The sequence below is a fragment of the Eumetopias jubatus genome, unplaced genomic scaffold (assembly GCF_037043125.1).
Source record: "Eumetopias jubatus isolate StellerSeaLion01/CBP00866 unplaced genomic scaffold, mEumJub1_p1.0 scaffold_8, whole genome shotgun sequence".
NCBI classification, from domain to species: domain Eukaryota; kingdom Metazoa; phylum Chordata; class Mammalia; order Carnivora; family Otariidae; genus Eumetopias; species Eumetopias jubatus.
In genome coordinates, this window is record NW_028274814.1 from 136,204,258 (window position 1) to 136,217,146 (window position 12,889).

The 12,889-nt window shown below is 53.1% G+C and overlaps 1 protein-coding gene across 4 annotated transcripts in view; it reads right to left on the bottom strand.

Moving 5' to 3' along the window:
• The window catches only part of PACSIN2 (protein kinase C and casein kinase substrate in neurons 2), a 132,331-nt gene that overhangs the window by 13,338 nt on the left and 106,104 nt on the right, over positions 1–12,889 (bottom strand). For 3 of the 4 annotated variants that reach the window (XM_028115315.2, XM_028115316.2, XM_028115317.2), the window contains 3 exons: positions 6,543–6,699; positions 4,416–4,651; positions 3,012–3,167 (listed from right to left, as the gene is read on the bottom strand). In XM_028115315.2, the coding sequence (XP_027971116.1) occupies positions 3,012–3,167; positions 4,416–4,651; positions 6,543–6,699 (549 nt within the window). Of the gene's footprint in view, positions 1–3,011; positions 3,168–4,415; positions 4,652–6,542; positions 6,700–6,791; positions 6,924–12,889 lie in introns of those variants that run through there. The other variant, XM_028115318.2, reaches the window with a different exon arrangement.

Genomic DNA, 12,889 nt, shown 5'->3' on the forward strand with positions numbered 1-12,889 from the left:
TCCAAAAAGTCCTTGTCCTCCTGTCTTCCAGCCCACCACACCCCCCTACACAGCCATTCAGCCCAAGACTGGCCTCTAGAAGGGGTTTTACGAGAAAGGAAATAGGGTAGGACCATAGGAGCCTCCTGGGGCAAAATGAGGGATGGCAGGGCTAGGGCCATATTTACTGTAAGCCTTCCCGCTATGGAGACCCTGAGAAATGGGGGGATCATGGGCAGATGGGCTGGCCACCCAGGAACTTCGCTTTTCTGTCTCTGACGACACGGTGGACTTCTGAGGAAGGACTGAGCCTCCCGCCTTCAGGATCAAGGCCATGTCTCGGGACCCCAGCCCCTGCCACATCTCTGAAGCAGCTCTGCCCTCCCTCGAGACTCCAAATCTACTGTCTACACTGCTTCCCTCCCAGACACCCTTCTGTGACTCATGCCCTGGAAAACCCCTTTATGCTCCAGAGACCCCTCTTCTCAAAGACTTCCCTAACAGGCCCCATCCACTGCCTGGAGCCTCCCCTCCCCGGCCCCCCCTTATATGCTGTTCCTTGTTCTGCTTCTGAGCCTCCTGGCTGCCTTGGGTCCTCTGTGACCCCAGGAAAAGATTATCCTTTCCAGAATTTGGACATTCCCAGCAGGAACAGAGTGCCACCAACTCCTCTGATTACTCATCATCATCATCAACTGCCCTGTGTCTATATGTGTGAGGCCCTGCGTGAGATCACGAGCTCAGAGGCCTCAAGACATGCAGCTGTGGTTTAAACACCCAGCGCCTGGAGAGCAACCACTTCTCTGGGATTCTTCAACAACACAGCAACCTCCCCGGAGCTCCCGAGGTGCCCAGTGGCAACAAGATGCTCCCCAGGTCCCTGGCCTGTGCTCACAAACAGCCCTGCCCCAGCAAAGCCAGATACAGAGCAGGATCATCGCTGCTGGGGAATTCCTAGCACAGAGCACATAGAAAGTTCCTAGTAAACATCCATGGAATGAAATGAGAGACAGCCTTTGCTCTCCTGTGGACTGGACATTTAGCACTGAACATGAGAAGTTCCTTTCTGATGGATACTGCAAGACGCAATCACTGCCTGAAGGAAACACAGAAGGAAGTGTGTAGCCAGTCAGTGCTGGCTTTTAGAAACTGCTTCAAAAAGGGGAGTAGAGGGTTGGGGTTGCCCTCCTGTCCGGGTCAGCTCTTGGCCTACAAGGACCATCATGCCCCAAGGTCACTGGCTAGACCGCAGAGTCAGGAAGGAAACCTCTACAAAGTGGCCCAGTCATCCTGACAGGTGCCTTATGTCTGACCTCGGACCCCGGATCAATTTGGTGGACTCTGTTGTGAGTGACTGTGAAACATGAAAGGTATGTGTCTATGTCCCTCACCCCCACCTCTACGTAGCCCCATACCCAGGAGCAGAGATGCCTCATCTCTCCTCCAGGCACCGTCCTGGACACCTGGCAAAGGCAACCCTCAGCAGCCCCCCAGCCTTCTGTCCCTTGAGCCCGGGTGCCCTCCCCATTCAGCACGTAGCCCCAGGCTCCTCACCTGATCCCACAGTGGAGGCAGCCGGCTGCTCTAAACCCTACCCGCCTGGCCCCGGCCCCAGTCCCAGAGCCAGGTGTGGGGAGTGGGGGCTGCTCCCCAAGGGACTCTGGTCCTCACTCTGAGCGATGAGCTCTTCTGCAGACATTGCCAACAACCGCCCTCTGTCACTATGCTGATGACAGAGTGGTGAGGGGCAGGGAGAGAGGATACGGGCCCTCCCCCACTCACACTACCAGGTGGCACAAGACTGAGCCTCTCTGAACTTAAGTTTCCTGCGTCACACAACAGAGATGCCACCACCTAATTCCCTGGGCTCAGTGGTGCCCATCCAAGCCTGAGAAGGCAGTGGGTGTTAACAGAGCAGCTTGGGGCTCCTCTTTCCTTTCTGGCCTCACATCCTGTTCCCAGGACGCAGCCCTTCTCAATTGGCTGCCCCTCTCTCTCCAAATGCAGGTGGCAACTCCTCAGCACTGCCGCAGGAGGGCTCCTGACAGCCGCAGCCCCAGCCCCAGCCCCGCACCCCTCACCACGCCACAGAGGCAGTGGCCTGGGCCTTACTCGCGTCTGCTCTCACTTACTGGGAACTTTTAAATTATCTGAATCTGTCTAGTGTTTGCATCCCGTGACTCAGGCCTTCCAGGCAGAATCACTACCTGCATCCATGGAGCCCAACAGCTCATACCATCTTCCCATACGATCTCTCTAATCCATGGCAGTAGGATGCCTCCCCCATGGCACCCAGGGCGCTGCACTGGGCCTGCTGCACACGGGCCCTGTTCACTGTCTCCTGGCTGAGCGCCCACAGCCTCCACCCACACCTCCCAGGGGCCTTCACTGCTGGGGCTGCTGGGGCAACCCGCCTGCTCCCCCCACCCCTCCAAGCTCCCCACGGCCACAGTGTGCTGGGCCTCCTGGGCACTCCACCACCCCTTCTGGGGACTCCCTCCACTCACCACCAGAGCAATCCTTCTCAGCTGTGGCCCTCCTCTAAACCTCTGCCCTCCCTGAGCTCTGGAACCTTCTTTCAGTGGCCTGTTGTTGGCAGTGTCCTAGCTCCTTACTTCACTGGCCTTGCAAGACCACTGGTGATTCGGTCATCATGCCCCTCTGTGCCGGCTCACGTATCAGCTGCCAGACACTGGCATCCACACCTCCTTGTCCTGCACAAGCTGCTCCCTCCCACCTCTCGTGCACCAGCCCCGGCCACCCGGCCACCCAGCCACCCTTCCCTGAGCAGAGGCATCAGCCGTTCCCCTGCTTGCCCAGCACTCGGGTCTACCCCCGTCCTGAGCAGGGCACAGGAGGCTGTGGTAAGGTGAGTGCTCACTGCGGGGCCCTCCTGAGCGCAGGAGTAGGTCTTACTGGTGTGCCATCTTTCCACCCGTCCCATCAAGCAGCAACAAAGGATCACTGTGGGCCAGAGAGGTGACCGGGTGAGGCACGTGCATTCAACACGGAGAAAGACGTGCCCCAGTTACCTTCAGAACGTCTTGCTTGCATTTTTCTACTTTGTCTTGCAACTTCTTAAGCTGCTCGGGGTTGAGGGATGGGTCCGCTTTGCTATTGGTTTCTCGTGATGTGGCCAACTTCTCCTCTTTGCAAGCCGCGTGGTAGGCCTTCTTTGCTGCTTCTACCTACAGGGAGAATGAGCTCCTAAGTGCCACGTGTCTGCAAGTTCAAAATCCTGACCAGAGGCTTCACAGACTCTGCTTTCACCCCCCAGAGGAGAGGGGAAGAGCAGGTACAAAGCCGTGCATGCTATAATTACAACGAGTTACGAGGGAGGAGTTCATTCAGCAGAAAGGGATGGAGTGCCTGCTTTGGGCTGGGCGCTGTCCTAGGCAGCAGGGGTGCCTGGCTTTCGGGGAGCTCTCTGTCTAGCCAGGGAGGCAACTACAAAAGACAGCTGAAGAGCAGAGTGAACAAGAGGGCGATGAGTGCCAAGGAGGAGAGGAAAGCAGGGAAGAGAGGTGGGGCGCTGCGCTGGGGCGGTGCGGGTCGAACCACATCCAGAGCGGCTGGAGAGAGCCAGCCAAGATCACAGGGAGCAAGACTGTACAGGAGGTGTGGCTGTCTGTGGGAAGAGCATGCCAGGCAGCTGGAACAGCGAATACGAAGAACATTCCAAAGTTCCAGAGCTACCAGGAGGGGTAATGTTGGCAGGCAGAGCGAGAGGCCACAGGCTCCCCGGCTAACTCAGGGAGAACATGTACACACACACAAGTGCACACACACGCCACTGTATCTTCATTTCAGAGGCTTCCTTCCTTGAGCCAAAGTCACAGAGTTCATTCTAGAGGGGAAAGATGAGTTTTGTAACCACGGCCTCGTGAGGGGGTGGGGGCAGTCATTATCAATGAGGCCACGGACAAGAAGAGAAAGGAAACGTGGCAAAAGCCAAGACACGGAAAAAAGAAGGAAAGACTGTCATTACAACCCGAAGATGGAAGTCTGTTCTGGGAGATTCTGAGGAGGACTCTGAGGAGGAGGAAGGCGGTGCAGCTCCTGAGAAAAGCCAGCCGGTGGAGACAGAAGGAAGCAGCAAGTGGGCCCCTGAGGGAAGGGGCTGGCCAAGCTGCGGTGGTGGGGGGGTCTGCTTGTGGGCATGGGGTCCATGTAGGAGAGCCTCCAGCTAGCCAAGGCCAAAGGAGACTCAGCGGCTTTGGCTACTTTTAGTAAAACCGGTATCACTATTATATGCAAATTTCAAAGAAAAACACATACAAAAGAAAGAAAAATTCTAAATTAATCCCTTCTGCTAACCCAAAGAGGGGGCCTCGTCTCTACTGCTGTTAGCATCCTGGGCCTAAAGCAGTCAGAGGGGGTCTAGCCAAGAAGCATGGGGTCAGGCCGCGCAGGAGCAGCCTGCAGGAGGGAGGCACCTCTTTCAGCTTCTTGGCCCAGGGCTTCTGTGCCTTCCGAAAGCCATCCTCGGCTTCTTTGGTCTCCTTGAAGCCTCCCATCATCTGCTTGTGAAAGACTTCCTTCTGCCAGTTTTTGATCTTCTCGAAGTCCTCACTCATCAGCGAGGCCTTCACCTCCAGGTGCAGCTCGCTCACCTTCTCCGCCTCGGACGTGACTGCCGTCCAGGCCTTCTCCAGCGTTCCATACTGGGGCCCTGGCACAGGAGAGAAGCTGGTGGTTACTGGGCACCAGGGCTCCCAGACAGGCCCTGCGTGGGGATTTCGGCCGTTAACCTCTCTCAGCTGTGAGGACGGGATTCCAGGCCAGCAGCCTGGCTGCAGGGGCTGGGAGGTTTCCTTTCGGTTCTTTCAGTCCGGGATGAAGAATAAGGAACTGAAGCTGGATCTACTCAACCATTCTTTTGTTAGGGAAATTCGGGGATTACACACATTTCCTTTTTTTTAAAATCACTAAGCTTTTAAAGACTTCAATTTCTGCATCTTGGAAGTTTTAATTTGCTTAAGGCCGGCGGGAGGAGGAGGAGCCCCTGAAGTGAGCTGACCTCTCTCCCCCCAGCTGCTGGGGCGCTCTTGCAGCCCACCCTCTCCCTTCCCTGCAGTGGGAAGCACCTCTTTTATTCACTCCCACAAGGAGAATGGAGCCCTGGCTCAGAGCAGAAACTCAAGAGCTAGCTGCCTGTCAAACGGAGGACTGTCTCTCAGCAGAATGGAAGCCCTGTCTTGCAGAGAGGAAGGACAGTTGGAGGCAGGAAACCGCTCTGGCCAGATGGATATCTCTAGATAGTGGTCACCTCGCACACTGCTCAGGAAGGAAGCTCGTAATCCGGCCTGTCATTTTGTTGAGGCTGTGGGGTAGCATGGCATCAGGTAAGGGAGGAAGAGGCTATGACAGAATCTGAGGATGAAAATGGGAAGATCCAGGTCCTGTCCTCAAGGCTCTCCCCGGTGACAGTCACTGTTTGAGCTGGGTAATGACACAGAGAGGCGCTGGAAGGGGCATAACCGTGGAGGGTGAGCCCTTCCGAACTTTGAATCCCTTGTGTCTACAAAATGAGCAGCTCCCTCTCCAGTCTTGGTCTGAACACAGTGGCGGGATCCACAAGGTAAGCGGGGGCAAGGGTGCTTTGTGAACCTCAAGTTCTGAATAAACACAAGGGACAGCGCTGATAGCTGGATCCTAAGAGGTGGAAATAAAACAACAGTTACGGTTTACTGAAGGAGCTGCCCCTTCCCTGGCTACTCCTCACTCGTGCATGGCCACCTCGCTCCCTGACACCTACTCTGAACCAAGGCACCGTGCTAAGCCCCACAAATGACTTGTTTCAGCAACAGGGGAAAGATGAACAGCTGGTCCAGACCCAGCTGTAGCTGCATGGGGCCCTGCCTGTCCAAGGCCACTCAGCCAGTGGCCTGGCCTCCCCATCTTCTGAGGTCAGCCAGTAGAAGAGCCTGGCCAAACAGCACACCCTGAGAAAGTCCCACTATCTGGCTTCTGTCCCGGGAAACCCCGTAATCCACCCAGCTCTCCCTCTACTGCTGGGAAGTGGATTCTGAGCACAATCCATATCCATAGCAGCATTCTGTTACTAAACTCCTGAATCTTCTGAGTGTTTTTGCTAGGGAGGGAGCGGGAGCAAAACCTGTACCATGTAACACCTCTAGTTATTCCTGTTAAAATTCGAAATTAGAAAGCCTGCCACATGTCACCATCTAGTCTTGCCTGATGTGCTACACAGCCAAGCTTACAGATCAACAACTCTCCGTGCTGGAGCGCACAGTGTAGAGCCACAAGGCCTCTGATGTGACAGGTGCTTTACTCAGATCTGGGCCCTGTAGGAGCTGTTCTGAGTTAGACTGGCAAGCGTAGCACGTCCTATGGACGACAAGGGCTGCGGCGGGAGACTGGCACTGTCTGCAGGGAAGTCCCGTGCCACAGAGAAAAGGGAAGAAAGCCCACAACAGCCCGGGCTGCTGGGTGACGGCTCCCTGCTGCTCCCCACTATGAAGCACAGCCCCCCAGAACTGAACATGCACTCCTGCGCTGATCTTGTGAGATCTGCCTGGAGCGCCCGGGCGGCCCCCTACCCTTCTCCACGAGCTGCCTCCAGCGCCGTGCCCACTCGGTGAGCTGCTGTGCGTACGCCTTCTCAATGCGCGCCCGTTCGTGTAGGCAGTTCATGAGGTCGCTGCACAGACGGTGGCCATCGTCTATCCGCTTCACGGTCCGCTTGTAGTTCCCAACCTAGGAGACAGAACCACACCGTGAGGCTGGGGGCCCCTCCTGGGAGTGGGGCAGCCGAATCCTCACGGCTGCACAAGGAGCCTCCGTGCTACCTGGGCTCCTGGGAGTTCATCCCCTCTCCCACTCGAAAGGCATCCTGCACCGTTGGTGACAAGTTCCCCATTTGTATTACTAGCAGCAACATTAAAATGTGGACCTTCTCAATAACCACATGGCCAGTGTCCACGCTCTGACCCGTGGGTCAGGGAAGGAGACAGACCAGCACAGGAAGGGCTCTGACAGAGGGAAGTGAAGGGCTGAGGGTACCCAGAAGGGCATCTCGTGCAAACTGAGGAGTCAGGGACAGCTACCCAGAGCAAGTGAAGTCTGACCAGAGAGACTTAAGAAAAAGAAAAAAAGAAAGAAAAAGAATTCAGTAACTCAGATTTAAATGATTTTATCTATTTATTTATTTGCCAGGGGGGGGGCACAAGCAGGGGGAGCTGCAGGCAGAGGGAGAAGCAGGCTCCCTGTCGAGCAGGGAGCCCAATGCGGGACTTGATCCAGGACCCTGGGATCATGACCCGAGCCGAAGGAACTGAGCCATCCAGGCGTCCCTAAAATGATTCTATAATTAATATTATAGAATTGGCAAAAGACCTTTTGATCATCATTGGTATAAACAGGTTTCAGGTGCCTTCCGCTTAAATGTCATCCCATGCTGGGTTATTACTTCCCGATTAGAGCAATAAATACTATTTCCAACTTACTGAGCACCCAGTGTGTGCCAGGCACCAGAGTGGGTGTTTTACACCTCCAAATACTGCCCTGCCCTAATGAGTAGGACTAACTGTCCCCCTCTTAAGAGGAGAAGAGCAAGGCTTGGAGAATGACATCAGTCCCCGGATCCTGCAGCAGCACGGGTTCAAATGGCTCCAGGTAGGACCGTCTTGACGGCAAAGCTCAGACTCTTACCTGCTTTGACGAGGGTTATGGTGAGTTTTGACTACTTTCTCTCACATGTGAAAAGAGACTAACTTATCAAATATATAAAGAACAATTGACAAAATATTAGTGGCTAGTTTGGAGTGAGACTCAAAGTGTTTAATATGTTTCACTCTTTCAGCAGTTGATTTGAAAGAAGAGCCTACGGCTGACGCTGGAGCACTGGAGGAAATGTGGCAGCAAAATGATCTGTTCTATTTCAACCTTGTCTTCCCCTGTCTTCAAAAATCTTTATCAACTTTTACCAGTTTTACCATTTCCAAAGGTCTCTGCCTGGCTAATCACTCTCCTATTTCATCTCTGTTTGGGCTCAGCTGGGAAGCTCCTGGAGGACAGGGAGGACTAGTTTCCACTTCTACAGAGAAGGGGACAGTCCTCTGTCTCCCGGGAAGGCTGCGGGACCAGCGGCACAGCCCGCTAACTCCGACTTACGAACAGTTCACACTACCCTAGTTTCGCCTATCCTGAGCTAACCAGGTGAAGGGGGTAGTGGTAGGGAAGACCTCACAGAGGGGCAGAACCCAGGGGTCCCAAAGGGAGATGGGCAGTGGGGGAGAAGGGGTTCTGGCCACTTCAGAAAGGGCTGTCCCTGAGGCCAGAGAGAACCCCGCTCCTCTGGGAACAGCAAGGACCCCCGGGAGCAAAGCGGCCGGGGCAGCCTTCTCCAGCAGGCGTGCTGGAGAGCTCTGGGAGCCCACGTGAGCCGTTGCCCTGGCCTGGGGCGTGGCCAGGCTGCTGCTCCTCACCAACACACAGACCTTTCAACTCTACCCTTCAGCAGCCCCTTTCTTAGCAAGGCAAAAGCAAGCATCTCTTTCTCTTTTTTTCGATTTTTATTTATTTTTGAGCACGACAGAGAGCACAAGTGGGGGGAGGGGCCGAGGGCGAGGGAGAGAGACTCCCTCAAGCAGACACCCCGCTGGGCGTGGGCCCTGACAACATGGGGCTCAATCTCAATCTCAATCTCACCACCCTGAGATCATGACCTGAGCGGAAATCACAGTCAGCGGCTTAAGCGACTGAGCCACGCAGGCGCCCCTAAAAGCAAGCATTTCACAACCAGTTGGAAGTGACACTGCATGCTCACTTCCCTTAAAATAGGGCCTTGCTGTCATTTTGAAATTTACAGCAGGATGAAAACAAGTAACCAACAAAACACAACTCTGTTGCTGAGCTGGTGCCAAGAAGAGCTAAGCTCATCATAGCTTGATTGAGACTTGACAGTCGACAGGAAACCATGAGGCAGAGCTGGCTTTCATCTCACTCCCACCAATAATACTCACACGGGTAATCAAGATCACAGTATGTTGGCTCTTCTCTGCTTTTCAAAACCCTGTAAAAAGATTTAGGGAAAAGAAAAGAGTATCTCCTAAAAAGGCACCTGTTGGTACGACTCTTCTTCAGCGCGTACCTTAGCTGCTGTTCATATTTAAAGGACAAACTCTTAAAATCTAGAAGCAACAAGGAATACTGGCAGGATGTCTCCAGAAGCATGAGTTTAGGTCTAAATGCTGGCACTGTGATCACTGCTGAGGCAAGGGGAGAAGGGAGTGCTCATGACGCTCCAGCAACGTCTGCCCCGCTGGCCTTTGCTGGGTGAAAAGGCTCCGTGTGGGTGCGGGCCGGCCATCCCTTTAATGCACATACAGGGACATACATCAGGTACCACTGTTTCCTCTCCATAAACTGCCCAGTGCAGAGCAGTGTGCCTGCTCCCCTGAGCAAGGCACTGGTGGTTGTCCTAAGAGCAGACCTACTGACCGCTGTTTCTTGAAACTGAAATATAATCTACATACGGTAACACTCACCCTTCACAGGTCTATGCTTAACCGAGTTCGGATGAATGTGTGCCATGTATAACCATCATGGTTATATCCAGGTGCAGAAACTTCCATCTCCCCACCACGTTCCCTGTGCCCTCGGGCAGTCAATCTCTGCCCCACACAGCCCTGGCAACACTGATCTGATCTGTGTCCCTCGTAGGGGCCAGGGGCAGGCCTCCCCCAAATAGGTCGCTTTGACATAAAGATTATTTTGAGTTAAAAAGCAATCATTCCCCAGCAGATTCGGGAAAAGCTCTTTACCTCCCCCACAGCTGTCTACAAAGAATTTAGATAGACAACCTGCTCCAGGAAGAGAGCTACCACCATAGATAACTACATTATACTCTGAACTAGGCTTGGTGGACAGGGAGGAACCCAGCAAGGCCTATCTGATCAAAGTCCTCTGTGTGCCATTGTTTCTGAGTGGCCCAGCAAACATTTGTTTTCTAAACATTTACTCTTTTTCTTTATCATCTTCCTCTCAATCACATTCCTTCCTTTTGAAGTACTAGACCCGTACCCACTTCTCCTTAGTTCAGGATGACATAGATGCCTCATTTTGCCTGTCTTTGGAATCTGCCATGCCTGTGTGAATTCCCCATATATACTAAATTTTATTTTCTCCTGTTAATCTGGCTCGTGTCAATTTGATTCTTAGTCCAACTAGAAGGACCCTGAAGAGGACAGGAGAGTCTTCCTCTCCAACACCCTTTACCAAACTGTCCGGGATAAATGGAATCACACAGTATGTGGTCTGACTTTTGAGACTGATCCATATTATTGTCTATGTCCGTAGTTTACTCCTTTTTATTGCTAAGAGGTATTCTATTGTATGGACACACCATCACTTGTTTGCCTTTTCATCCTGTTGAAGGACACTGGGGTTGTTTTCAGCTTGGGGCAATTATTAAAAAAAGCTATGAACATTCACTGACAGGTCTTTGTGTGGACATATGTCTTCATTTCTCCTGGGTAAATACCTAGGAATGGAATTCTTATACAATCAGTATATGTCTAACTTTGTAAGAAATCGCCAAACTGTTACCCCAAGTGGCTGTACATTTTGCATTCCTCACTGCAATGTACGAGGGTTTCAACGGCTTCACATTCTCACTAGCACTTGGAACTGCGTCAGGTTTGTTTGTTCAATATTTTGCCACTTTAGTATGTAGCAATTATCTCATTGTGATTTTCATTTGCACTTTCCTAATGTCTAGTGATGCTGAGTGTCTTTTCTTGTTCCTGTCTGCCACCCATATGTCTTCTTTGGTGGAGTGTGTTCTTTTTTTTTAATACACTTTTAAAATTGAGGTATAATGATGACCGGTTTTTATAAAATGCAAGGTGAGTTAATTTTCAAACACATGACAAACTGATCCTATGTTAAAGTGAGGATCTATATGGTTAGCTATTTCTATTTTATCAGTTTTGTAATTTAAAAGTTTCTCTCTTGCTTTTTAAAACACTAGTTTGTTTTGAGGTGGCCAAATGGCAAAGAACTTTATGTAGAAATTTAAAAAATAAACGAGATGTCTTCCAAACCTTATTATCAATTGATTTACTCACAGAATGCCCGTTTTAAAAACTACATCAGAAGCTATCTATGTTCCTAACTTCCTTGAAATTCAGGCTCACTCCCTCAGATACCAAGATACTAAAGACAGACCTCAACACACAACCCTGCCTGGATGCGGGGCTGGGACACTCTCCTCTCCCTCGGGAACTGCCCGGTCAGAGGGAGGAGTGAGAGGTGGGGAAGGTATACTGGAGACAACATCCAAACTGAATTTTCAAGGACAAGTAGGAAGCTGACCAGGTTAAAGGTGAGGAGAGAGAGAGAGAGAGAGAGAGAGAGAGGTCTCCAGGAAAAGAACAGTGTTGGTGAAAAGATGTACCAGCACGGGGACTCAGGCGTGCTGTCCATGAGGCATGGAGCATGGAACACAGGATGCAAGGGAATGACTAGCAACTTAGGGTTGGGTGCAGCTGGGGGTAGGGGGTGTCAGATGATCATCCTGAAGGGTTCCGTGTTCGCGGGACTGGTGGGGTTCAGGAGGGTGAAGCTCCTGGGGGAAGGTGGGAGAGTGGCCTCCCCAGGCTGGGGCCACAGCAGTGAGGACAGAGAGCAGGAAAGCAGGAAAGGGGACGGCTCTGTCCTCCAGGTGGCAGGCGGGAGCCAGACGGAGGTAGCAGGGTCCAGTCAGTGCCCAGGCACCCCAGGGGCTGTAGTCTATGCAGGCTGGGCTTGGGAAAAAGCAGAACCACCACCTCTCCAGAGTCCTCCAGAAGTCACTCTCCCACCGCCCTCTTCCCCGGGGAGTGGAATAAAGGAAAGAATAAACTGGGGGGCCAATGTGTGGGCCCAACCCCCAAGCTCTGCTGTCCTCCCGTGAATCCCGAATCACTCTATCCTCTCTCCACCCACAATTCCCCACCCGGGCCTAGGGCCCCCCAGCAGCCTGCCCCCCTCAAGGCCCCCTACCCCCCCCCCTCCAAGTCTGGCCCCAGTCATTCCTCTAGTCTTCCTCCACCCCAGGCACTGAGGACCCAGCGTCAGACGCACCGTGGGTTTATAGTCGGCTAAGGTGAGTCTGGGGATGGAGTTGCAGCAATCCTTGTGCAGAAACATCTGCATAATCGGCAAGCAGGGGAGAGACAGCGGGCTCTGTCCAAAACCCAGCAGGACTGTAATTACAGGGGGGCCCGGAGGGACTGCTCAAACAGATCGCACCAGCTCCTCCTTCATGCTCTCTACATGTAAACAGTCTGGAACTGCCTTTCACAAGGACACAGGAGAATGCCTGCTTCTCTGACTTTAGCTTGGCCAGCTCCCTTCTGTGGATCGCCGTGGCCGAAGGCAACAGGAAGGCTGGAGGATTTGGAAGTAACCCAGCGAGACCTCTGGGGATCCCAAGTCGGGGACAGGGAAAGTGAATGCCGACCTGCAGCTTCTCTGAGCCTCCCACCCATCAGCCCCCCAGTTTATTCTTTTCTTTTTTTAAAGATTTCGAGAGAGAGAGCACAAGCGGGGGGGGGGGGGGCGGGGAGGCAGAGAGAGAGGGAGAAGCAGACTCCCCACTGAGCTGGGAGCCCGAAGCAGGGCTCAATCCCAGCACGGCCTTCCTTCACGTGTCCCAAGCTGTGTGGACCAGAGCCTGTGGCATACAGGACATCAAGCCCAAATACGTCCAACTCTTTGCCCTAAGAGGGTGTGGACCTTTGCCTTCCTCATCCACCACTCTCCCCTGCCTTCCAGCGGCTCTGCCACACGGCTGGCACTCAACAAAAATGTAAGGTAGGACCGGAAGTGAGTATTAGAAAATGCAGGTGACCATCTGTGTGACTTAGGGCCAGGCAAGACCCTTAAACAAAATTTCCAAAGT